Source organism: Syngnathus leptorhynchus, chromosome 15 (assembly GCF_054491065.1).
Source record: "Syngnathus leptorhynchus isolate UIUO chromosome 15, UIUO_Slep, whole genome shotgun sequence".
NCBI classification, from domain to species: Eukaryota; Metazoa; Chordata; class Actinopteri; order Syngnathiformes; family Syngnathidae; genus Syngnathus; species Syngnathus leptorhynchus.
In genome coordinates this window covers 7,148,372-7,173,206 of record NC_141209.1, presented here as the reverse complement: position 1 = coordinate 7,173,206, position 24,835 = coordinate 7,148,372, and the positions used below count along the sequence as shown (strand labels likewise).

The window sequence follows — 24,835 nt, the reverse complement described above, 5'->3', positions numbered from 1 at the left end:
GTATGAATGCATACTGGAATAGTAGTATCAATATAAGATATACTTGCCTTACATTTTCAGATTGTCATGGACATTACAGTCAATTCTGAATACAACTTCAGCACGGATTTAAAATTTGTATCTCAACATTTGTACTTGGGTTTTTTTTTTCCACAACTTGCAAAAAAAAATATGCACAATAGCTTGGCTTTTTTTTTTTCCTTAGTGTTCTTAGAGGCTCTGTTATGTTTCATCATACCAACAATAACGCTGATAAAAACATGCGTCAATTGTGCCAACAGTAGTTCGAGCTACACCGGATGTATGCTTGAGCCGCCCTTCAGCGTAAAATCATATCCGTTCTCTTCACACTTATGTATTTTACTTTGACGTGTCTCACATCGGCTGTCGATATCTCCAAGCAGAATTGCGAAACTCACCAGCGCACTTCGCCACCAAATGACATCAAGCAACGACATTGAGACTCTCCTGTTGACCATCATTTATTTGGAACTCTTTTTCTTTGTTTTGGAGCGGGGGGAAAAAAACAGGCTTTGTGTTTTTATGAAGAATGGGCTGTGCAATATCCGGCTTGGCTGAAACTGCAGAAATTGGAGAAAAGAGCGCTCATGATGTTGGTAGAGGAGCAGGACGACATCCCAGCCAAGAACAGATCGACATGATTAAGGAGTCGTGGAAAGTTATCAAGGATGACATTGCAAAGGTTGGCATCATAGTGTTTGTCAGGTAAGATTGTTGATCAGTTTTAAAGAACTTAACTTATTGTTGCATGCACAAAAAGCTCAGTGGTGGTCATGGCCACCCCTGGCCCACCCCCACATCATTCGAAAATGTTGATACCTGTGACTTTACTGCCATTTACACATGGATGCAGTATTTTTCAATCCCATGATACTCTGCTACAATTCATCTATTATCAACTGTATTTAAAGAAGAAAATTGATCTAAATGCAAACTCCAAAGGAATCTGTCTTTAAGGGCTCCACACGAACTTTTTTTCAACTCGTAGAGTGCAGTGGCCCCTAACTTAAAATGTGCAAACAGTACTTATATCTATAAACTCCACCAGTTTTCACTATGCTATTGATAAATAGGCTGAAGTGTGTTGTCAGCAAACAAAAATATTCAAGAATAATCATTTTAAAAAGAGCCCTTAAGAGGTTCAGTTACGCAATTTATTAGCTGGCGTGGATGTACCTAATGTAGTGGCCAGTGAGTGGACTGTACATGTGAAACTATATGACGTATGTGGTGGGTGTTGAGGCCTCAGCTGTTGGATGTAAAGCATGGGTGTTGTAGGTCACTTGGCTTGGAGCCCAATTAATGACATGTGTCCCCAGTGTGACCTTAGCGTGTTAGACTGGGAATGGATGAACCGCTTCTGGCTATACCGCAAAGCCTTGCCATGACTATTATTATAAAAATAGACTTTCATCTCCCTCCACAAATATGCTTTCTTCAAGAGTTTTAGCTCAGATAAGACAGGCTTGAACATACGCAGGACCAATTAAAATTCCATGTGTATTTACAGTGGCACATTGTGTGGAAAAGAATGTGTTCTTTTTCAAAGGGGGCAAACACAAAAGAGAAAATAATAAGTGGTAGCTCTGTGCCATGTTACCAATGTGTGTGTGTGTGCGTGTGTGTACATACATATATATGTATTTATTAGGGATGGGAATCTTCACCATCAAAGCGATACGATACACATCTGGCGATGTACGAGCCATGGTCGGCGTTTTGAACGCACTGCAGCTTTGGGAAAGTCACGGGTAGTTTATATACCGCCTAATAAATCCGACATTTGAGTGTCTAGATAGGTCCAACTGTTATAGCGCCGTTGTTTGCACATGCATCAAGTGCCAAAAAAACAAACAAACAAAAAACATTTTAATATCCCACGATCGACCAATAGTGGCTTGGCAATCGACCGGTCGATCGCGATCGACGTATTGGCCACCCCTGAGCTCGTATTCCAGCCAGTTGGACCTATCGAGACACTCAAATGTCGGATTTATTTGGCGGTATATAAACTACCCGTGACTTTCCCAAAGCTGCGGTGCGTTCAAAACGCCGACCATGGCTCGTACATCACCATACTCGAGCTGTTTTGACAGTTGGAGGGAACTCGCGAGGTAGCCTGTTTGTGTTGTGAGCGCCGTTGTTTGCACACGCATCAAGTCACAGCTCAAACATCCAATCAGAAAGTGGGGGTGAGGGCGGGTGTGGCACTTTTCACTTTCATTTAAGGTTTGACCATGATTTTTCCCTAATGAAGTGGCCTGTTATTAAGAACACCTGAAAATGGCGGTGTACCTAGTGGAGTGTCCGAGTGACGTCACAGATCCAACAGCCAATCAGAAAGTGGGGGTGAGGGCGGGTGTGGCACTTTTCATGATTTTTTCCCTAATGAAGTGGCTTGTTATTAGGAACACCTGAAAATGGCGGTGTACCTAATGGAGTGTCCGAGTGACGTCACAGATCAACCAGCCAATCAAAAAGTGGGGGTGAGGGCGGGTGTGGCACTTTTCACTTTCATTTAAGCTTTGACCATGATTTTTCCCTAATGAAGTGGCCTGTGATTAGGTACACCTGAAAATGGCGGTGTACCTAATAGAGTGTCCGAGTGACGTCACAGATCAAACAGCCAATCAGAAAGTGGGGGTGAGGGCGGGTGTGGCACTTTTCACTTTCCGTTCAACTTTTTCCCTAATTACCGGTAATTAGATACACCTGTGTCCAAGTGACGTCACAGATCCAACAGCCAATCAGAAAGTGGGGGGTTGTTTGGGTGTGGCACTTTTCACTTTTTGTTAACTTTTGACCATGATTTTTCCCTAATGAAGTGGCCTGTGATTAGGTACACCTGAAAATGGCGGTGTACCTAATAGAGTGTCCGAGTGACGTCACAGATCAAACAGCCAATCAGAAAGTGGGGGTGAGGGCGGGTGTGGCACTTTTCACTTTCCGTTCAACTTTTTCCCTAATTACCGGTAATTAGATACACCTGTGTCCAAGTGACGTCACAGATCCAACAGCCAATCAGAAAGTGGGGGGTTGTTTGGGTGTGGCACTTTTCACTTTTTGTTAACTTTTGACCATGATTTTTCCCTAATGAAGTGGCCTGTGATTAGGTACACCTGAAAATGGCGGTGTACCTAATTGAGTGTCCGAGTGACGTCACAGATCAAACAGCCAATCAGAAAGTGGGGGTGAGGGTGGGTGTGGCACTTTTCACTTTCCGTTCAACTTTTTCCCTAATTACCGGTAATTAGATACACCTGTGTCCAAGTGACGTCACAGATCCAACAGCCAATCAGAAAGTGGGGGGTTGTTTGGGTGTGGCACTTTTCACTTTTTGTTAACTTTTGACCATGATTTTTCCCTAATGAAGTGGCCTGTGATTAGGTACACCTGAAAATGGCGGTGTACCTAATTGAGTGTCCAAGTGACGTCACAGATCAAACAGCCAATCAGAAAGTGGGGGCGAGGGCATTTCAACGATTCGTTTGAACGAATGTTTTTAATGAATTGATTCGTTTGAACGAATCTTTTTAATGAATTGATTCTAAAGATTCAGTTGACTTAAAAGAATTGGAATGCACATCACCGGTGCCGGAAAACTTTACGGGGGGAATGACGTCAGTGCCTCCCCAGTCATGAACCTCACAGCACGTCACTAATATATATATATATATATATATATATATATATATATATATATATATATATATATATCCTTGTCTGTTTGATGCTGTTGTCTTGGTAACAGGCTCTTTGAGACCCACCCCGAATGCAAGGACGTGTTCTTCCTGTTCCGAGATGTCGAGGACCTAGAGAGGCTGCGGACCAGCCGTGAACTGAGAGCACACGGACTGCGGTAAGTCACATGGTCAGTCAGTTAAACCTGAACATCAGTCTCACACAGTTTGACGCGTTTCTCCTCTTTTTCAGAGTCATGTCTTTTATTGAGAAAAGTGTGGCCAGGTTGGACCAACTGGAGCGACTGGAGGCTCTGGCCGTGGAGCTTGGAAAAAGCCATTACCACTACAACGCTCCTCCCAAATACTACAGTGTAAGACAAAACCACCAATATGGTTTGATTCTTTCTTTCTATATATATTCTAATCCAATTTTTAATCCCACCATTGCTAACTACTGATTGTGAAGGCTCATCCATATCCTTAAAGAATACATGAAATTTCACTAATTGCCTTGCTGGTCCTGATAGTTACGTTTCACATTTTGGCAGTATGTCGGAGCAGAATTCATCAGTGCCGTGCAGCCCATCTTGAAGGACAGATGGACGACTGAGCTGGAGGAAGCTTGGAAGGTGAGGGTGACTTTTGTCTTGGGACTTACTATTGTCCAGGTCTGTCAGGTTTTATTGAGTATGTGCTGGCCTCTTGTGGTTGAAAGTATTGTTGCCCGTGTGTGGAGCATTGTAGTGGTAATGGCTTTTTTTCCCAGACCATGTTCCAATATGTGACCCGCCTGATGAAGAAAGGCTATGAGGACGAGGACAGACAGAACCAGGCGGCAGTCTCCCCTAAGGAAAGAGGAGACAAGAGAAATGCAGCACTCTGAAAGGCTTACTTTGTCCTTCAATAGCAAAATGGACCCAAACAGTGACTTTTTCAACAGCACTTTATTAGTCAACTTAAATTTTGCTGCAGGTCCGATATAACACACTGCCCCGGACGTTCGGGATTTCCCATTCAGGAGTCAAACGCGCCTGACATTGTACGTGAAACTCTGGCATGATTCTGGCTGGGCAGTTGAAGTCCTTCCTGAAATCTGCTTCCCATTTTCTACAAACTGAAGCTTTTGACAGAAAATGTAGTTTGAGTGGCAGCTTCATATTTCCTTTGTACATGACATGATTACATGAGAAAAAAAAAACTGATGAAATAATGTGATTTCATTCCATCTCCTCGATAGATATACACACCCCCCCTTTAAAAAAAAACCTCAAACATAAAAAATGACTGCTTTCACGATTGTTATTTGAACATAAATAGAAAGCGGAGCCATTTAACCAAAGAAAATGCATCCAACTGTGTGGATTTTCTCTAGAGTTCCATTTGTGCAGTACAAGAAATCCTCCCAGATGGTACGGAAAAGTCATTGACGACACGTGATCGTGGCAAAAAAAAAAATCAATCACCGGGTGGATGAGCCGAGACTGACCCGGGTGGGAGCCGCTCCCATCTTCTCAGAAAGGAACGGGATCAGTTCATGAGCCCTTGAGAGTCTGTTGCTCACTGAGTGGCTTTGCTCTTCTTGCTTTTGCTCTTCTTGTCTTTCTTTTTCAGGCCGTCGATATGCGCTCGCAGGAGGTTGGAGTACGCCTGCAAATAGTTGCTCCCATCAGTATACAGCACATTATTTGAAATTCAAAGACACCATCCTTGCAGAACGCCAAAACGTACCATCTGAAACTTGATTACTTCTTTGGTGCTAACCTGTAAGAGAAAAATGTAAAGTTAATGAAAAGAAGCACATCATGAGTCAGAAGGGGGAAAACACATCAACAACATATTCACCACTGTGCTGATTTTCTTTTTGCCAGCCGAAGCTCTGAGAAGACATTTATTATCTGCAGGCTCAAAAGACTCTGAGTTGCCTTTCCTGGGCATGGGCTTGGTCCTTCCGTCATCTGGAGGACAGAAAAAAAATCTCTTGAAAGATGCCAAGTGCTAAGTGCTTCACAGGGCTGCATGTAGACAATCTCATTCTTCAGATTTAGTTAAAAAAAAAAAAACTTCATCAATAACTTCACAAATTAATACTCTCTTGCGGTGTGGTGTTCAATACCACTTTTTCAGACTAATACCAGTACAAGTTCTCAAAGCTTGAGTAATCACTGATACCAAGAACCAATACCATTACACACGCGCGCGCGCACGCACGCACGCGCGCGCGCGCACGCACGCACGCACACACACACACTCACACACTCACACACTCACACACTCACACACTCACACACTCACACACTCACACACTCACACACTCACACACACTCACACACACTCACACACACTCACACACTCACACACACACACACACACACACACACACACACACACACACACACACACACACACACACACACGTGACATTAAAATGACATGCGACGGCAAGCGGTCGCCCTACTTACACTTTTTCAAAGTGATGACAACACTACCGGATGATCTGCACTTCTGGAATAAACGTGTGAGCTCTGTGAGGAACTACAGGAAACAAAAATAAAATCAGCACAATCTACTTTGCTTAGTCACGTATGCATACACAATTGTAGACCAAGTTAAGATGACTTTATGGCAAGGTTTTGACGAAAGAAAAAATAAAAACTAAGAAGTTTTTTGACAGACATAAAACTACGTTTTCCTCAATAAATCAATTCTTCATGATACAATTATTTCACAAGTTTACAGCTTGATATTATCAGGACCCAGATTCGTCTACAGTACTGACTAACGTTTGCCGAATGATACTTCAGTTGCACGCTTTAAATAAATGGCAAAACATATACATTACAACAAAAGTGACGTTGCTTCTTACCGAATCGTTTTCAAGGAGCACCATTTTTGTGACTTGAGACAAACGTAGGGATTAGCTCAATAGCCGGACGCTAACAGCTAGATGCACACGTACTACTAGTGGTGCGTGCGCTCTTCCTCCGCTGTCGTCTCCACTTCCGCCAATCTCCCTCTTCGTTTACCACAGCGCCGTCTTGTGGCTCGGAGAATGTACTGTCAGACGCTGATCTTCAAAACTTGCTTAGTCAGTGTGCAACTGTCAAACTACTCATCGTAGGCAATAAAATAATGATTAAAAATAACATCTGCATAGCTCCATTTAAATCAATTCAAATGAAAAACATTTTCATACAATATCACCGTGTGTTCTGTAATCATTTATTCCAGGCAACGCAGTAAATGAAAATACACAAAAAATTAAAGCGCATGTTAATACAGGATATCTTGTTGCGAACTTATATATCAAACTTAGCTTTAATGACTTAATTTCAATTGATGGCATTAAAATGTGATTGACCACATATAAAGAGTATTTATCCTTTCTCATGGTAACAGTGGGCAGTCTGCATGGTGTCCCAGGTCAGTGAGGTTCACTGCAAATTCAGAGTACCAGTCCCTGTTGAACACCGCCTGGAGCTGGCCCTGCACGGTTTTTCTCTTCCATATATGGGGAGGAGCATCCTGGGAAATCACCAAACCCACTCCAGCTGAGTTCACGAAATAGTCCCCATCCCAGTTGGACGTTCCTGCGTGGAATTGATCTCGTTAATAATTGATCGCAGTTCTGCAAAATAAGTCTCGGAGGCAAAGGTCATGCAAGTTACTCACCAATGTAGGCCACTTTGTCAGTCACCATGTATTTGTTATGGTTGACGCGACTAAATGGAATGTTAGTCTGGTTTCTACCGGGCACAATGAAGAACTTCTAAAGAGGAAAAATAGCAAAATTGATTACTTTTAAGCAACTGATAAATATCTTTTTTTCAAAAACTCATGCCGAAAGCAGAATGCTATGCATGAATTCCTTACTATTTGAATGCTGATAACGGAGCCGTCTAAGGAGGCAAGTGACCGAAGGAAGGGTAGCATTCCTGGAAAGGAGTTGGACCAGCAGCTGATCAGCATTCGGATCTTAACCGTCTTGAACGCTGCTGTCCTAATGGCGTTGTCAATCATGGGCCAGTACCTGGAAGAACAATGCAGTGCGGAAATAAATCAAAATATAGCTCGGTGTATATAAATAGGTGCATCGCAATAAATTATTGGCTGTGTTTTATCAATTGTATTATTTCAGCAGTTAGATTCGAGGTAGTAAAAAGGGTTGGATAAGTAATGTTTAATCAAACCAAGAAAACTAGTTTCTGAACAACTGACCATGTTTCTTCTGTATGGCTCACCAGTAATTAATTTGAAATGATGCCCGGAATCTTATGTCAAAATTTAAATGAAAGACAAAACAACTAAATACATTTTAGCTGTAATTAGTTATATTAATTTTTTTATATAAATAACACCTTTTGATTTTTATTTTTAGCACACCAGAATTTCTATTTCCCTGACAAAAAAATTGTAGTTTTACCATTTCATTAATTAAAATAACCTTGGTGTGTAATGAGCCTCTACTACAGATGTAACCTTTTGTATTGAACTGCATAAATAAAGTTCAACACGATAGTCTTATTTAGTGACGCACTGTATATTTTCTATTTACCATTTTGGGTGTTGAAAGCGTACGATGGGGGAATATTCCATGATGGCTACATCAATGAAGCGTTGAGCTTCCGAGATGCTGGAAACAATGGCATCCAGGTCCAGAGTCCGTGTATTAGGGCAGATTAACGGTGGGGAACCCTTGATGCAAATAACAAAAGTCATCAATATATTTTTACAAGAATCTACATATAATTTTTGTTGATCCTGAAAAAAAAAAAAGCAAACTGAAACTGACTGATATGTAGAGTCGGCTGGTGATGTTATCCTCTTTGACCAACAGGGGGTTCTGTTTATTGATGTAACTGACTGGCAGGTATTCTGACTTGGTGTTTTTGGGCAATCCCAATTCCCAGTAAGACGAGAAGATCTGATAGAGGTCTTTTGCAAGACTGGGGCAGTTGTAAATAACCATGCCTAGTTCCTTTACCTAGATCAGTCACAAGTGTGGTTAAACAGCCATCTTTACTTACACCGTGTTTCCCGAAGTAGTTTTTTCACCTGCGTCAGAGCTCTCCAATCCATGTTGGCACTACCGATAAACAGATGTTGTCTGTCTACTATCCAGAACTTACTATGCAGCACACCCTTCGCTAGGTGTCCAAAATCCACATAGCGTACATACACTCCTGTAGAGAATAAATGGAGAGATGTTGGTGAGAAAGAAAGTTGTGCACAAAGCCATTGTGTTGTAAACACACACCTTTTTCTGCTAGGATCTTTAAGTCAGTGGAGTGTGTTTTGATGGAAGGAATGCTGGTCAACACTCGGACTTGGACCTTCTTGGAAGGAAGAGATTGAAGTTCCTCGAAGATTTCCCGTCCCTGTTGTTGCCAGGGTCAAGCATCGTGTTAGTATGGCACAATCTACAGAGTCTGGGTTAGATCTTTGAGATGGTATTTACGGGTTTGTCAGAGGAAGCGTTGATGTCGATGTCACCCCCAGTTAATGTCCAGTAAAAAGAAACCACTTCCAGGTTCGTCGTCGCTACAGAAAGGAGGTCCTTCCAAGCTTTCTCCAAAGGGATCCCAAAGGTCACGTTGGCTTTGTATTGCATATGTTGAGGAATACTCTCCACAAGAACCATACTGGAACAGTAAATACACTTTTAGACTCTCCTCCCACCCTCATTTTTGTGGAAAATCTTCTTTTGTAAGTTTTTTTTTTTTTTTTTTTTTTTTTAAGAGTTTATGGTGCCGATTCCAATGCAATGATGTGCTTTTTTTTTTTCACTGTTAGGGCTGCTCGCTAATAATGATTTAAATCATCTATTAATTTGTCAAATATTTTTCAATGACTAATCAGATTTCTTAATTTAGCATTTATGGTGCAATCATTCATTTCCATCAATTAAAAATGAAAAAATATGAACCCCAGAAAAACAAAATAAACATTACGATACCTTGATTACGTTAAACATTTTACAGATTATATTTTCATTTCATTTTCAACACAAGTGCTGATCAATTATAAATCTCCAGGATTATTATTCATTTCTTCACTGATTCACCTGAATTGTAAACTTCAATAAACTACCTCCACTTTGAATGAATTTTCCAACTCCTCTTCCTGTAGATATAAAATTCTTGCACAGAGAGATAAACAAGTTAACTTTTATTTCCCTTGTTACCTGCACTGTTCCTGGTGAGTGGATGGGAGAAACAAAACCAAATACAGCATCCCTGCGATGAACATTCCGCAATAAACCCCACTGGCAATGTTGACATAGAACTCCTGACATGACATAAAACAAGTTCAATAGCACAAAAGTGTATAATTGTAGAATTAAGGACAACATACCTTGTGTTTAAGACAGTAAGATTTACCGATGGTCATCCTTCCGTGCACAATTGACCTAATAAAATCCAGAAAGAAAGCAGAATATTGATTGTAGATTTATTAAAAAAAAATAAAACAAATGCATTAAGAGGAACAACTCGCATGAAGCTCAGGCATTAAGCTGCGGCAGATAATCATAAAGACTCTTTTTGACTCGTCTCGTGTCGTCCTTATGACTGTGTGCCAACAACTGTGTCTGGAGACAATACATCAGGAACAAAAAGAGCACGACATCACAAAAGACAAACACATCACCCCACCCTTAAATGCCGGAGGCCTGCTACTAGGGTCCGCCACTTAATTTAACTCCGATCAAATATGCGTCTTCCTCTCGACTGTATATAACTCGGTTCTCCTTTTTTTTCACACCCTCAGTTTCATTTCACCTTTTAGACTGTGCTTGAAATAGAAACAAATAAATTTTCAAATACAATTTATTAGAAAAAAAAAGACCCTCATCATTTGCTTGACACAACATAAAGACAACAAAATGTGATTCTTTATCAACAAAACAGTCATGGAACAGATTGACACAGTGTTTACATTTCAGCTTTGTAGGTTTATAAGGATTTTGTTGGGATTAAAGCCAACTATCCCGTCAAAGCAGATTAGCAGCAACGCGTCACACATTCACTTGTAAACAGCTTGCCGGGCGCTGCGAGAAGCATCCTAACATAGCTAAGGGGCACTTGCAAGAACTTTGCAATGGCACGCTACGTAGAGCGAGAAGAGGAAGAACATCAACCGGTACTTTCATCCTGCTGTCGCACAGGTGAAAAGCAAGGATAAAAGGAGAATGTGGCGCTACTGTAGTGCAAAAAGCCCCATAGAGGTAATTGGTAGTATAATCAGATGACAAAAAAGGACATTATCACAATAATAAATGCGGTCAGAATAGTTCTCGTGATACTTAATGGAGGTTGCCGTCATTGAAACGACATTTTGGCTAAGCCCTGTCGCTCGGAAACGACAGCACGTTAAATGCATGATGACTGAGGTTTTCTATTTGGTTGCCTTCCTTTGATTCGGCTGGAAGGAATAACTGATCACTAACTCCCTGAAAACTTGACATCTGGGAGACAATGCATGATTTTTGTACAAAATATAAATACGTAGTTGACGTTATTGCATAGATGTGACAGAACATCTGGAAAGGAAAAATGACAGCGAGAGCAGGCCACACATGCTTAAAATTAATTTATCATTCTACAATGAACACAAAAAGAAAAAAAATCCCTGAGTTGATTCGTCCCAGGGTGTTAATTTTGTTTTTAATGCCACCAATTTATTCTGATTCGGAAACTGTCACTTGAATTGGTCAAATTACTGGCAAATAAAATAAATTAGTGTTGAGGGGATTTCATAATGAAATCATTTCAGGAAGTCCTCCTCAGACTGTTTGAATGTGTTCTACATATTCTGAAAGTTCAGTGTGTCTCACTTCCACTTTTCACCCTGCTTGATTTCACTTCCTGCCTTCAACGCATGACACCTGTGTTCGTGACACCCATGCCGAGCGTACTCCGACGTCAAACCAAGCGTCCCTCTCGGAGATCTTCCGGCGTTACGGCGGCCCTCCGCACACTTTCCCCGGGCCTCCGACCACCTCCTCGCTTGGAGACAGAGTGAACCGTTCTCCAGTCCCTTGACCTGGAAAAGTGACCCACTTGTGAGGAGGTGACCTCAGACTCAGAGGAATGAGCATCCGGCTGCCAACTGGGCTCCACGACTGTATTTATGACTGCAAAGAAAAATGACAATCTGGTGAATTATCACGATAAGTATTTAGATTTGTACATGCTCTGATTGACTTACCCACAAGTTGTTTTTGAACTCTTCTCAGTTCTTTCAAAATAGATGTAATATCCTGAAACACGTGCAAAACAGGCCTGTGTTTGTAAACAGTCATAAAAAAAATACAAATAAAAGCAAACCCATACCTTGTTCGATGCCTTGACAACAGGCCCGTCGCTATTTGAATTAACTTCAGCCTCTATTTGTTCCCAAACATTCATCTTATCATGAAACAGAACCCTGAACACAGTAAAGCAACAATATTAAACAAGCTGTTGAAAAATATTCATTGGTGTTTAAAAAAAAAAAAAGTCTCCAAATGACACTTGGGCTCCTACTTGATCTTCTCAGAAAGCTGTTCCGTGTTCTCTCGGATGGCCATGATGACCTGCGACACGGGGTTCAGCATGGGGTCCTGCACGGCAACCTTGGCAAACAAAAGGATCATCTCTGATGATCTCGGATGGCTCACGTCAGATGTTTCAGTGAGTAGTGTTGGTATTGTGTCAGACCTGCTCTATGTTGTGAGGTTGTAGTTCGGAGTTCACATCCTGGTCGCTTGGGTAAGGTTCTGCTGATGAAGTACGTGGCGGGACTCTCTGATAGTTCAATCCCATCTCTGGTATCCGCTGAACAAGCTGCAAAATGAACGTGGTCGGGACTGTTGCAGTAAGGTTGTTCCTGATTGTATGGAATTCCATTTACCTTTTCATGAGCCGTCACTGCAGAAACAGGTACGCTACTCTCCGCCGTCAAATTCTCCGAGTCACCTTCTCCTGTGACGTCATGAATCTCTCGGGCCAAGATGGCGAGATCTTTGGCCAGGTCTTGACTCAAGCTAGCAAGAGAGGGCGGGCAAACGAAAAGTTCTACACGAGGCGATGGGCGTGCTGCAGAATTTGCAGATTCTCAAATCCCTACCGCGCAATCTCGGCACTGTGGGTGGACCAGTTGTTCAAGCCCTCCCCGTCCTGGTTCTGCTCTTCAGAATCCTTGCCGTAGGGTTTGGGGTGCGGCGGAACCACCGGGTGGGGCCGAGGAGGACGGTGCGGACTGTGGGAGGCTGAGGAAGGTTGGGAGCGTTTGTGTTTAGGAGTGATTTGATTGGAGTCGTACTCCTCATCTGACGTGGAGGTATAGCCACAACCTTTCTGGCGTCTCCGGGAGCCTTTGGCAGCATGAATTGGTTTGTGTTATAGAGGATTAGTTATGACAAAGGGAGGAAAAGGAGGGGGAGAGACACAAATTTCATCATAGTACACCACCCCAAAGCTTTTTTGACATGTGGGGGTCCATGAACAGGGGCGGAGCTAAATGGTGACCAAATTGATCTCAGCCACATGTGCTGTGTAGCAAAGGAAGACCTCAAAAAAGTTCCAGCTTTGTTCCTTTCCACGAATGAGGAAATGTGGTGTGGATGTGCTCATTTCTTACAAAGGTGAGTTTAAATTTTTGGGGAGTCAAGAGAAATGAGCAAATGTTAAACCTCCACAGCACAGCACAGCACCTGAACGCAGTCAAGACCAATTCAGAATTATTGAGCTTGAATGCACCTTTAGGCTCACAATACTGCAGCAGTATGTAAATGGTCCAACTGGTGCATATTGTGCAGATGAATCGAGGTGTTATTATTGTTAGTAAAAGTATTGGATCCATTCCCACATAAAAAAACAAACCCAAATCTGCCCAAGTAGAGACATCATTAATGAGTTATAAATTAAAAACCAAACCAATTCATCACTGGTTCAGACCTTCAAGTCCCGTGCCTATTAAATTCTGGTCTCTCAAGCTAAAAGCAAAATTGTTTAAATGGAAAAAAATTACTATGTTTTAGGGATGAAATTATTTTTAGTATTGCTGCAAAATTAAAATAAAATAATTTTGCAATGTTGCTTCATGTGTCAACAGTGTGTTATGTGTACTGATCCAATCATAAATAGTTCTACTCACTCGCTGTGCTGCTGGCATATTTGGCACTGCTGGAGCGTCCACGGGTGATGGGTGTTTTTGTAAGAGAGGGCTTCAGTGGTCTTTCGCCAGGTTTTGGCCCGACAGCAGATGTCCTGGTGCTTCCAGATTCTGTAGTGCGGTTTGAGTTCTTCCCTGCCCACTGTGAGGCGGAGGAGTTCTCCGTGTCACTGGTTGCGTGGAAGGAGCTTGTCCGGCGGCGAGGCATGGCTAGCATATCCCACTTGGAGAGTTTCTTGGTTTCCTTAGCGCGGAGATTAGCCGCCTCCTGGGAGAGCCTTTCTGTCTCGGTGGTCTCGTTGTCGGAGGCGTCGCCGAGCCGGGCTCGCCTGAGCATGGATGCCCGTGTGGGTCTTGGTGCTGAGAAGCTATTGACACGGCTTAACGTTTGGGTAACCCTTGAACTCTTGGCATCGTCCCGCTGAAGGGGCATAGTGTATTTTTTCTGGATCTGCGTGGATTCCTGATCAGAGTACGGAACATTGGAGCACTGAGGGTCGTCACTCAGGTCGGCTGAGCCACATTTGCCAATACTACGCCTTAGTCCAACTGGTCTCCTGAGGGCCTCGCTCTTTTCTGGTCGTTGATGATGCAAAACAGAAGACTGGTAGTTTGAGAAGGTACTGGATATACTACCCGAAGATCTTTCCCTTTGGAGCACATTCAGCGGAGGTTTTTTAGTCAGCGGGTTGGACTTGGTCTTATTGCTCTGCTGGCTGACTGTACTAGAGGAATCCACATCAGACTCCCCGGAGAGGGAGTCTGGAATGGGAGAAGCTGCGGTTTCAGATTGGCCTGCTTGGATCTTGGCCTCCAGAAGAGCAAGCACATCCTCCGTGTCTTTGAGGTAAGTATGAGTGTCCTGGGTGGAGGTTTTCTGGAATAAGTCAGGTTCAAGTTCTTCGTGAGAAGAGATGTTGGGCAGTCTGGCACTGCTCGGCTGCGCCATAGTGAAGCTCTCTTGTCTGACTATGGAGGATGTTGAACTGTCCTTGGAGTCCGAGGTCTGCGTTTCCTGGACCAAAACAGGAGCAGACATGCTGGGCCTGACTTTTCCTGAATCCTGTCCCCCTTTACGCTTGGTCAAAGTAGCTGTTGAGAAGGTTTTAGGAGATCGTTTTTTCTCAGTTTTTCCAATAGTGTTGTTGAGAGAGTTTGAGGGTTCATTTTCTGCTTCGGGGGAGTCGTCTTCTGAATCAATGTAGAACGTGTTTAATTTGTGAGATTGCCTGAGCTCATCCTCGGTTTTTCCCTTTCCTGTGTCTGAAGGCGGCCCCCTTCGCTGTTCTACGATGGAACCGTCGTCAGACTTGCTAGCATCGCTCAGACTATCGGGGTCCAAATCATCCTGCACTGACAATCTATGAACGCCATCATCAGAAGTGCTGGTGGCCACCAAGCTGCTTTCTTCCACAACAAATGTTGAATGTGGCTCATAGTGAATATGAATGCTGGGTGCTGGAGCTTCATTCATCTCCTTCAGAACGCGCTGAGTTCTCGGGCCTTCGGAGTCGACGCTGTCATGATTTTGGCTGAGTTTGGATGCGATTGTGGTCCGTGCTACAGTCAAATAGTTATTGCACAAATGCATATTAAACACACATCGTGGAACAGAAAATATAATTATTCATGAGAGGAACTCATTATCATTTCAAATCGGCTTCTTACCTCCTCCTGACAACTCCATCTGGGCCGACCTATTAAAGTGGGCAGATGAAGGACGAGGCTCCACGTCGACCAAGCTGGCCCAGCAAGACATCCATTTTGGAGCTCCCTGCATCACTACGCTTGCCATCTGAACCTGTGTAAGGTAAAACACGACTTATTGTGTGTTTCGAATAAATGCACAGCTGATTTTTAGTTTTTCTCAGCGGCGAATAAATTAAGAAAGCATACAATATTGGAGTTACATCAGGTACAATTGCACACTCTAATGACCTCCAGCACAAGAGTTCAGTTTTCTTTCTTTCTTTCTTTTTTTTTTAAATGCTCAGTTTTGATTGACATCTTTTTCAATTTCTGTTTATTATTGTGGTAGTAATTTGTCATTGTTTAGATTTTAATTATTTGGGAAACATTACATAACTATTCAAAAAGCATATAAAATTGTACGGTACTGTAAATTCAAGACCATTTAAATAAACATTCCGAATTTAACACCCATCAACAGTCAATCCAAACTGAGAATTCTAAAATTCATGTCTCTTTTTTTGTACATCAGATAGTGCAGGTGACCCGAATGCATTGTCTGGTGATTGGTTTGTGATTCATATTTACACCTTGTTTGATTAAATCAAACCACACATATCCCAAAGTGTGTGAGAAGAGAGTAATGTAGGGAATCAAAAGACAGAGTTACCAAAAGATTAAGGCCCAATTTATCGACCCGATTTTAAGAGTTGGTGTTATAATAATGGGAAGCCCATTGATTATTTTTTTGATTTTTTTTTTTTCTCCCCAATCCGAGCAGGAAGGTTTACCATCACCCCACTTGCCTCACCTCCCCATTGTTACTCTGCCTATGCAGCTCCCTGCTCTCAACAATAACAGGCTTAAATGTGGCTGATGTATCTGCTTCAATGTGATTGGTTCCCACTGGATTCTCAACAACACCAAACACCTGGAACAAAACATTAAAAAGGGGTAATCGGGGCCGTCAATTTGTATGGTTCCATTTTCTGGCAAGGACTTTATCCCAAGAGACACGGGACTGTTCAGATTGAAGAGTATCATACTTTGCAAAAGAACTTCACAGTAGTGTTGCATACAAAAAAGAACTTGCCTTATCAATTTTGTTGCGGGCATCTTCAAGCTCCTTATCTGCGGCATCTGCTTCGATGGTGTAGGTTCCTGCATCGCTCAAAGTATCCTCCTCTGCATTTCTAGGGCCTCCTTGGGTCACCTTGACCTCTCCACTCTGACAAACGAGAGGCATCGTCGGCACCTTGAGGGGAACGGGCAGGTGGATCGGAGAGGATGTCTTGGGTAGAGAGGGAGGATCAACCATAGTAGGGCTGCTGAGAGTTTGATCAAACTGTGGGACTACCGAAGTTTCACTTTCAGGTTTTGATGGTGGGATAAATGATTTTTTCTCCTCGTTGGAAGAAGACGTTTGCTTTTTCTCTTTGAGCCATTCCGTTTTAAATTCCTTTGCTAATTTGGATCTTCGGCCCACACTGCTAAAAGGCTTGACAGAAATGCCAGATGATGACCTTGATGAAAAGCCGGTGCTGATTCGTTCTTCTGTCTTTTCCCGTCGAAGAGAGCCACTTCTTTGGGAACCAGAGGAAGCGGGCCCTTTTAGGGGAATAGTGTACCGTTGGGATGGGGGAGTGCGACAGGCTCCAGACTGGACTTGCTTCTCACCGGATGGACTTGTGCTTTTCCTGGCCTTTTCCAGATGGATCCTGAGGTTTGAAGGCTCTGACGAGTTAGTCAGGGACCGTTTCCTTCTGGGGTTATCATCAGAATCCTCATAAAACTCTATGACAAATGCTCGGTGAGGATCTGCCTTGCCGGTACCGGATTGAGACTCTGGAGGAGAGTAAGAGGAGGGCTGCTCTGAGTCAGCGAAGCGTTCAGGAGGGGACGATCTCTGGAGCTGCGATGAAATCTGGTAGCCAATTGGAGATTGTGATGGCAGCATGGTCTGCTCATTGACTGTGTGATCTTCTGCACCGATGACTTTTTCATATTGATTGACTGATGATGAAAGAAGAAAGTTTTAGGAGTCTATTAATTGCTTTAAAGATAAACCTACAGACTTTTGTACTCACCCTTGCTAGTCTTCAGAAGTGATGGATCACTGTTGCCACTGAAGAAGTTTTCACCCTGGGACCTTCTCCTCATCATGTTAGTGGGACTTTGAACCAGCCAGTCAGCAACCTTATTTTCAGCTGACATCACCTCGGTAGGAGCGGTCACAACTTCAGCAGGAGGAGGAGGCTTACGTTGCTGACGGAAGGAGAACTTAGTGACATGGTCCTTGATCATCATTTTGCCTGGAGTGCATTCATCAAATTCGATAGTGAAGGAGGCATGGCTTTGGACTACGGGAGGCGTCGGGGTGGGTGGGACATGATCTTGAGTGTCCTTAGTTGGAACCTCATGAACGTGCAAGTCTGGTGGCTTGGACGGCCGTTGCTGTAACTCTTTTGTGGGGATTTCAAAGTAGCTGGGCTCTTGGCGGTAGGAAAAGATGGACTTGCCTTGATTGTCAGACAAAGAACTGCGAAGCTCATACCTGGAAACATCCTTACCAGATTCTGGTGGCAAGATACAACAAATAATTATAGTTCAACTCACAACAATCTTAATATGGCATTTCAGAACTTACTAAGCTTGGGAAACATAGCCATGTTTGAATTAAAATGCCATATGTGCAACTATAATGATAGAGACTTCTGAGTTGTAAAAAAAAATAATTTCACTAAGTCGCCAATTCTTATTCATAAAATGTTGAAGTTGTTGTAGCTGCTTCGATGAGAGACTCAATGTTCTAGAACACTTGTTCAAGGTCCCAGGCGAGCTGGAGCCATTCCCCGTTGACAAAACGTACACCACGGATGGGTAATAAATTAATCAAATCATAATTGTGATCAGCTCACATCCTGGCTGCATGCACGGTGGCCGTCAAGGATTTTACCGATTGTGTTGCAATATACATAATCACCCAAAATCGGAAAACCATTGATACTTCCATCTCACAGTTGCTGAATGTAGCTCAGCAGGACTCGCATTATGTGTTACTGCTGCTCGACATGAGGCCAACAATCAAAGCTTTCTACCCCCTCCAGCAGCTTAGAGGGTCATAATCCATCACGAGGCAGACAGGCACTGCCCATTGGCCTGCCATAGTAAGAGCTGGCTCATAACTGGCAGCCAGGGATGTGCCTTGGGCTTCCACATTATCCCATCTATCAGTGACCCACAAAGGGTATTGGATAGTGATGCCACAGAAAAGCACGACATTTGAAATTAGGTTTGAAGTCACAGATTTTAAATACTCAGTATATCAAACAGATAAATAACCCAGTGAGACATATTTGTAAAATCCATTCTCAGACCTGGCGTTTGTTGGTGTGTGGATTTTCCGCTCCGGTTCTGGATTTTAGAGGCTGGATCCTCATCCTCCCCCCACCAGGATGGTTGGCCATAAAGAGGAGTTGGCTTGGATATTAGTGCATCTGTCGTAGCTAAACGACAAACATAAAATATTAATTATGCTGATAAACTCATGCATAAAGAGCAAAATGGGAAAAACTCAATTTTATGTTTTTTTTTTTTTTAAATGTTGTTACAATCAATGTGTGACAAGAGAACTCTGTTTTGGTCTGTAAATAATTGTAAAGTTCTCCATTTTAATTTTTCCAAAGTAGGTCATGGTTTCTAAGATACAAGTACTAGTGAGTCACACCCTGTAAATATGCCATGTCCCGCCCTGCTGACAGCGGCAGGACTGGACAAACTCTACATCCTGAGCAGCTGGATTGGAAAACACGCAAGAGAAAGCAGAAAAGATATTCATCGCTCTTTTTCAAGTTGGGGCAGAGTCAGGCCAGACTTGTTTAACTCACACAAAACAAAAAACAAAACTATCAAGCATCCAAGTGCATTATATCTCCAAAACGGGGAAGATTTGAGTCATTGAGAAGTTGTGAGAAAATCTGCGTCTCTGGGGATGTTCACAAACATCCTATTTTAAGCCAGTCTGGTTCTTTCCTCTGAGCTCATAGGGGTTATTATGGAACAGAAAAAAAAATGTGAACAGCTGGAAGAGCTTTTCTCACTTCCTTTTCAAACAATTCTTGCACTATTGCCTGTGTCGTAAAATAGGATTTGTTGAGATTGGTACAGCTCACAGAAGCTTAGATGCCCCGAGAGCAACTCTGAGGCAGTACCCATGTGAAGCGTTGGCACCAGGACATGAACATCGCTTTAAGTCCCTTCTTGGGCGTACATCCGAAAAGCCTCCGTGTCAGCTGACAGGCATGGCTGACCAAGATAAGAACTTCTCCTTAACCTTTTCACCCCTTCACTTACAATTAAGTCAACTTGTCCAGCCATTTTGACTGGCTGTAGCAATTTCGCTGTTCCTCTCATGGAACCCAAAGAGCAGTTTCCAAAGCAGCTGCTTGTCATGACAGAGATTGCTCATTTTTTACCTGAAAGCGAAAGCGCTTTGCGTTGGCCCTTCTGAGGTAGCTTAGCATTGGAAACAAGTTCTTTACTCTTCTCTTGGTTGTGAACCTGCTGTTTGTTCTTCACCCCGGCCTCTAGGGCTTTGAGACCGAATTGCAACTGGCTGGTGTACTTCTCGTGCTGTGCAGAGTGTGAGAAGGGAAACAGGATGTCAGGCACAAGATACAACTCGTACAACAATGCCCTACTCGGGGGTTGCTCATCCATGTTTGCATTTATGTTTCACAAACAAATCTCAATGGCAAACATTCTGCTAGGGCTTGTCTGAAAATCTTACCTTGAGAGCTTCCTCTGGCACTTTGTGTTGACTCTTCTCCAGTATATATACATGAGCATGTGGCCACCAGTTAAAGTAGAACTGATCTTTTTTTTTTTTTTTTTTTACGAGGTGACAGAACATAAAGACGTGTGGTTATTCACTTGTGGTGACAAACATTCGTAAACGGTCACAGTAGTGCAAGAGCAATCCGCCATGTTATCTAAACTAAATTCCACTTCCCACAAGCTTGCAGCTGTGAGGGAGGGGGTCAAAGGGTGCAGGAGATTTTCAGTCCACATTTAAACAATAATCTAAAACGCCTGACTGGAAAACCACAAAGGATTAACATGCCTCTGTAGCCAGTGGCCAACAAAGGGCAAATGTTGAATATTGGTGGCGCAAGCAGGAGCCAACTGGTGCCTCATTACAACCTAGAAAAAATGAGGCCAGATGGAGAACATACCATAAAATACATCAAATCTAAATTATACTGGTGGAATACATCATTAAGATGACATTTTTGGAAATAAAGGATATCATAACCAAAGCGAATGACATCGGAAAGCTTGAGGGTTATGTACGTCTGGTCAGGAATTCTGAGGTCATTCACGAAGGTCTGAAAGAAAAAGCCACAGATATACAAATGTAATCATGCTCACTGATGCATGGGCCCAGATACCATAAGGTGCTTTGCGGTTGGCTTTTTTCCCAATCGAAAGCTAATCCGGTGGTACATTGAAACGCTGATGAGATTACGTCCTTAAGCAAGGGCAGAGACATAATTGTTGAAAGTCATGTATAATTACTGGTCCAGGTTCTCACACTGCTACGCTCTGATTAGTTTGTCACGGCCCAAAGACACTCTCTTGGAGAACAATGAGCAACATCTCTGACCCACTCAACTCGGAGTTGAGTGGGGATAATGAAGCAGCAAAGAGGAGACAGGCGGAGCGTTTAGAAAGGAATGGCGCTTGATTACAGTTGTTGTCCCGACCATAGCCGTCATTTTGTGATTAAGGAACGGTACCAGACCAGAGCTGGCTCCATCGTACTGGCTGGAGGCAGCCTGGATTCACTCACCCCGTTCAAGCTGCCCAGATCTTTCACCATGTGCTCATCTGTGTTGGGGTCATAGTTGATCACAGCGTGCTGTTTGTCCACACATCGAGACTGCAAAAAAACAGAAATATTCAGATATATAAATATGTTTCTGTTTTCTTACTGTGTATCCAAACCGAGCGAGCGATTAGGATTGATGCACTTTCATTTCTCCGCTCATTAACCACTCTGCGTGAGAAAGATCATCACCAGGCAGAATCGTTTACACCCTTCAAAGGACCTTTTATCTGGTTCGAAAATCTGGATTGTCTGAGTTGTCCTATCGGCGCTTTGAACTTTCTGGAGAGTGACTTGCTTGCCCGAGGGTGAAGGCTTCATGAAACAGTTTACCGACTTGATTAGGTTAACTGTGCAGCGGCAGCACTGACACATTCCTCACTCTGAGGCCTCTGACTGTTTGAGGACAAATCACTCGGCCAAAATCTTTCAACTGCACCACTAGGAAACAACATCTAGGCCAATAAAGTCCAGACCAGAAACAAAGGCGGAGATGTTCTAATTGCTAGTGGATACTCACCAGGCGACAGTTGTCTCGGTAATTCTAAACATGCAAGTTGGAAGGCACGGAGTCATTTGATACCACTTTCATGCCAAACAGGATTTTCTCAGTGTCACATAATATGGAGAGCTACGGAAAGTATTCAAAGAATCCAACTGTTAAATCGTTTGGGGGGGGGCTTTTGAGCTAAAGTAGCACTTACAAATAAAATAAACAATGCTATCATTTTAGAAGGGGAAACTTTTTTTTTTTTATTATGGATACTTTGAGCTCAGTCATGACACACAATTGCCAGTTTGGCCTCGTCACAACCGCAATGCATGCTGGGAGCCCGTGCTTGGTGTGTTTGACACATGAATCCAAACGGCTGCCATGTCACACACATCAGAAGAGCCGTTCTCATCATTTTTGAAGAGATTACACACGGACGTGGTTGGCAGTCATGTGACACAATCCTACTGTTTGCTGTGTCAACCTCGGCCTCCTATTCTCCGGCAACACCTCGGTAAGCCCTCAATCCGAAAAACACACACAAGTCGCACACCTGCAGCATTAGCTCGCAGTCATCCCGGCCGACAAAGATCATCTCCCGTGGCAACCGGTGGCGCGTGCCCGAGCTGCTGACCAGAAACCATGACGTCACGCTCATCCTGGTGCTGCGAGTCAGGATCTTCTTGGCATCCTGGAAAATAAAGCATTCCAAGTAAGACAGAAGTCATTAAAGATCAGTGTGCTCGATTTGGGAATCCTAATAAATGTTCTTTTATATTACTTAATTGCCACAATATGTTTGACTTGTCTTAAAGTGATGTCGAGGAAATCTTCAGGACTGTTGCCATTCATACAAAATAACACCTTTGTGTTCAATTTAGCAGGACTAAATATTTTACACTAAGTAAATGATTTGAGACAAGCACATCTTTAATTCAATAGTGTATAATTTTTGGGCCTTTTCATAAAGGCGCATTTAGATCAGGTAAAATATCACCAAACAATGAAATATTATTCCACTAGATGGCAGAAGGTACCAAATGAACCTGTTTTTCCACTTTTTGTGAATTTTTTTTGTGAGGTGCTGTGCCATGAGATTTTCTTGAACATACAATATGTGCGGATCATTAAAAATTGGGAAACAAATAGGTTAGACCTGTTTATCCAAACAACTCCATCCAGTCTGGTAGTTCTTACTAAAGCTCATGCAATGAAGATATTTGACTTAAACAATCAACCATACAGGAAAGATAGAGAAAGGGGTTGTTCAGGTGTGCATGATGTACAATAGACTAGAATACATCACAAATGCGAATTATAAAGTCAAGTAGCATTCAATTGAATTCTACGATGTCTGTTTATGTATGTTTAAAAGCTGTCGCAATAATGTAGGGCATTCGGTGAACTTTGTCTTAAAAAGAAACTTCCAAAACTCTCGGATTGTTGCTTCCTGTCAGTGTTTCCATTTGAAACTCTTGCCAGATTTAAACTGTTATGTTGTCAATCCAGATTATTATAAATTCGACGTTATTTTGAGTGAATCGGTCTTGGTGAAACTTGTTTTTGGTTGCGATCGAAACCAGCCTTTTGCTTACGACATCCTCCCCGAGGACCAACGTACCTGTAGAGCCTTCTCCGTGTAACTCCTGAGAGAAGCCAGTGTTTCGCGTCTTCGTAAAAGTGAAATTCGACGACCAACATGTACACGGACGGCGCCAGGTGATCGTGGCCAGGTAGATTATCCGCACACCCTCTTTTTTTTTTTCCTCAGGGGAATGACAACCGGGCGAAACTGTCTGACGGATCTCCGCCTCCTGACACAATGACGTCACTTGACAAGTAACGCCAAGCCTATCCTGGATGAAGGAGTTCTCACTCTGGTGCAAAATTCACAATTTAAAAAAAATAAATAAAAATCTTTGTCAGTAAAGCAAACGGCAGTTCAATTTTCGGCCAATTTGACTTTGACATCAACGTGGAAGATATTTTCTTTTTTTTTCTTTTGCTTTTTTTTATAGCTTTCGCAAGGGAGAAGACAAGCAACGTCGATTGCAAAATACATAAAAATAAATACGTAAAAATAATAATAAAATACTGTCCCTCACATTATAGCGTGATGCCTCAAGAGAGGAACAAACGGGTGCGGGGGGGGGGGGACAGACCCTGAAAGTCCTAAAACCCGAGCTCCAGTGTATTATAGACAATCTTCGTCCTTAATCCCGCCACTAGATGGCGCCCTTCTTCAATTTTACACTGTTGACGTTTGATTTGCAAAATAAATGCAATTGCCGACTGGTATTTATTTAATGAAGTAGTTAGTCAATGTTTTTGTACTGTTGCATGGTGACATGTATGAGAGTAAATCAATAAAGCAGCTGCACCAAACACAGTCTTTTAACAAGTCATACAGCTCTGCAATAACTTTCAAACAATTTGACACTTTAACAACTGTGTCGTTCAGCCCCTACAGTTTGTCACAGGAGAAAAGAAAGTGAGCCAATATGTCAAACCAGTTAATTATTTGCTTCTTATTCATGCGTCAACGTTTATGTGAGAACTTGCAAAAATAACATGTAAAGAAATGAAACAAATATTTTTTTTAAAATCTAAATGTTTTTCAACCATTCATGCAACATATAAGTGGTATGACTCTATCTTTTCAAAAATGAAAGGTAAAATAAACTGAGTTTGTGTGGTTGCTTGAATCTGCACATCCTCCAATACATGCGTGTGGTTCTTCACATGCCACAACATTAGTATCATTCAGTCTTGGAGGCAAAGCCAGGAGTGTTTTGCACCATGCAATTGGAGGCAGGTGAGGCCTGGTCATGAGGTGAGGTGAGGTGGGCCACACCGGGCCAAAGCTTGTCATGTTGGTGCCGCACATCCTATCTTGCCAAAGACAGACCA

At 42.7% G+C, this 24,835-nt stretch overlaps 4 protein-coding genes across 7 annotated transcripts; 1 reads left to right on the top strand and 3 right to left on the bottom strand.

Moving 5' to 3' along the window:
* The first annotated feature begins 443 nt into the window (after window positions 1-443).
* Window positions 444-4,971, top strand: xgb (x globin). The gene is made up of 5 exons (XM_085931427.1): window positions 444-726; window positions 3,773-3,880; window positions 3,955-4,075; window positions 4,253-4,333; window positions 4,471-4,971. Exons 1-5 carry the CDS (start codon window positions 551-553, stop codon window positions 4,585-4,587), a joined length of 603 nt encoding a protein of 200 aa, XP_085787553.1. The 5' UTR covers window positions 444-550; the 3' UTR covers window positions 4,588-4,971.
* srp14 (signal recognition particle 14) lies at window positions 4,634-6,734 on the bottom strand. The gene is made up of 5 exons (XM_085931429.1): window positions 6,568-6,734; window positions 6,164-6,236; window positions 5,547-5,659; window positions 5,433-5,465; window positions 4,634-5,351 (listed from the first exon to the last, which is right to left on the bottom strand). Exons 1-5 carry the CDS (start codon window positions 6,589-6,591, stop codon window positions 5,262-5,264), a joined length of 333 nt encoding a protein of 110 aa, XP_085787555.1. The 5' UTR covers window positions 6,592-6,734; the 3' UTR covers window positions 4,634-5,261.
* Window positions 6,735-6,909: 175 nt separating this feature from the next.
* On the bottom strand, window positions 6,910-10,256 carry pld4 (phospholipase D family member 4). Of its 2 annotated transcripts, XM_085931425.1 has the most exons (10): window positions 10,056-10,256; window positions 9,886-9,989; window positions 9,160-9,343; window positions 8,959-9,079; window positions 8,757-8,884; window positions 8,494-8,685; window positions 8,257-8,396; window positions 7,575-7,731; window positions 7,374-7,470; window positions 6,910-7,291 (listed from the first exon to the last, which is right to left on the bottom strand). In XM_085931425.1, the coding sequence occupies exons 1-10, from the start codon at window positions 10,089-10,091 to the stop codon at window positions 7,089-7,091; spliced, it is 1,362 nt and encodes a 453-aa protein (XP_085787551.1). In that variant the 5' UTR covers window positions 10,092-10,256; the 3' UTR covers window positions 6,910-7,088. The 2 variants fall into 2 exon arrangements, with proteins under 2 accessions (XP_085787551.1, XP_085787552.1); XM_085931426.1 differs by lacking the exon at window positions 10,056-10,256 and having other exon boundaries at window positions 9,766-10,052.
* Window positions 10,257-10,311: 55 nt separating this feature from the next.
* cep170ba (centrosomal protein 170Ba) lies at window positions 10,312-23,724 on the bottom strand. 3 transcript variants are annotated; one of them, XM_085931423.1, is made up of 19 exons: window positions 23,547-23,724; window positions 22,479-22,616; window positions 21,397-21,486; window positions 20,854-20,932; window positions 20,335-20,393; window positions 20,021-20,177; window positions 18,923-19,051; window positions 17,633-18,121; window positions 16,639-17,558; window positions 16,357-16,476; window positions 15,525-15,657; window positions 13,839-15,416; window positions 12,810-12,951; window positions 12,594-12,726; window positions 12,401-12,526; window positions 12,227-12,315; window positions 12,035-12,128; window positions 11,910-11,961; window positions 10,312-11,835 (listed from the first exon to the last, which is right to left on the bottom strand). In XM_085931423.1, exons 2-19 carry the CDS (start codon window positions 22,581-22,583, stop codon window positions 11,624-11,626), a joined length of 4,707 nt encoding a protein of 1,568 aa, XP_085787549.1. In that variant the 5' UTR covers window positions 22,584-22,616; window positions 23,547-23,724; the 3' UTR covers window positions 10,312-11,623. The 3 variants fall into 3 exon arrangements, with proteins under 3 accessions (XP_085787549.1, XP_085787548.1, XP_085787550.1); XM_085931422.1 differs by having other exon boundaries at window positions 10,316-11,835; window positions 12,810-13,056; XM_085931424.1 differs by lacking the exon at window positions 16,357-16,476 and having other exon boundaries at window positions 10,325-11,835; window positions 12,810-13,056.
* Window positions 23,725-24,835: the final 1,111 nt, after the last annotated feature.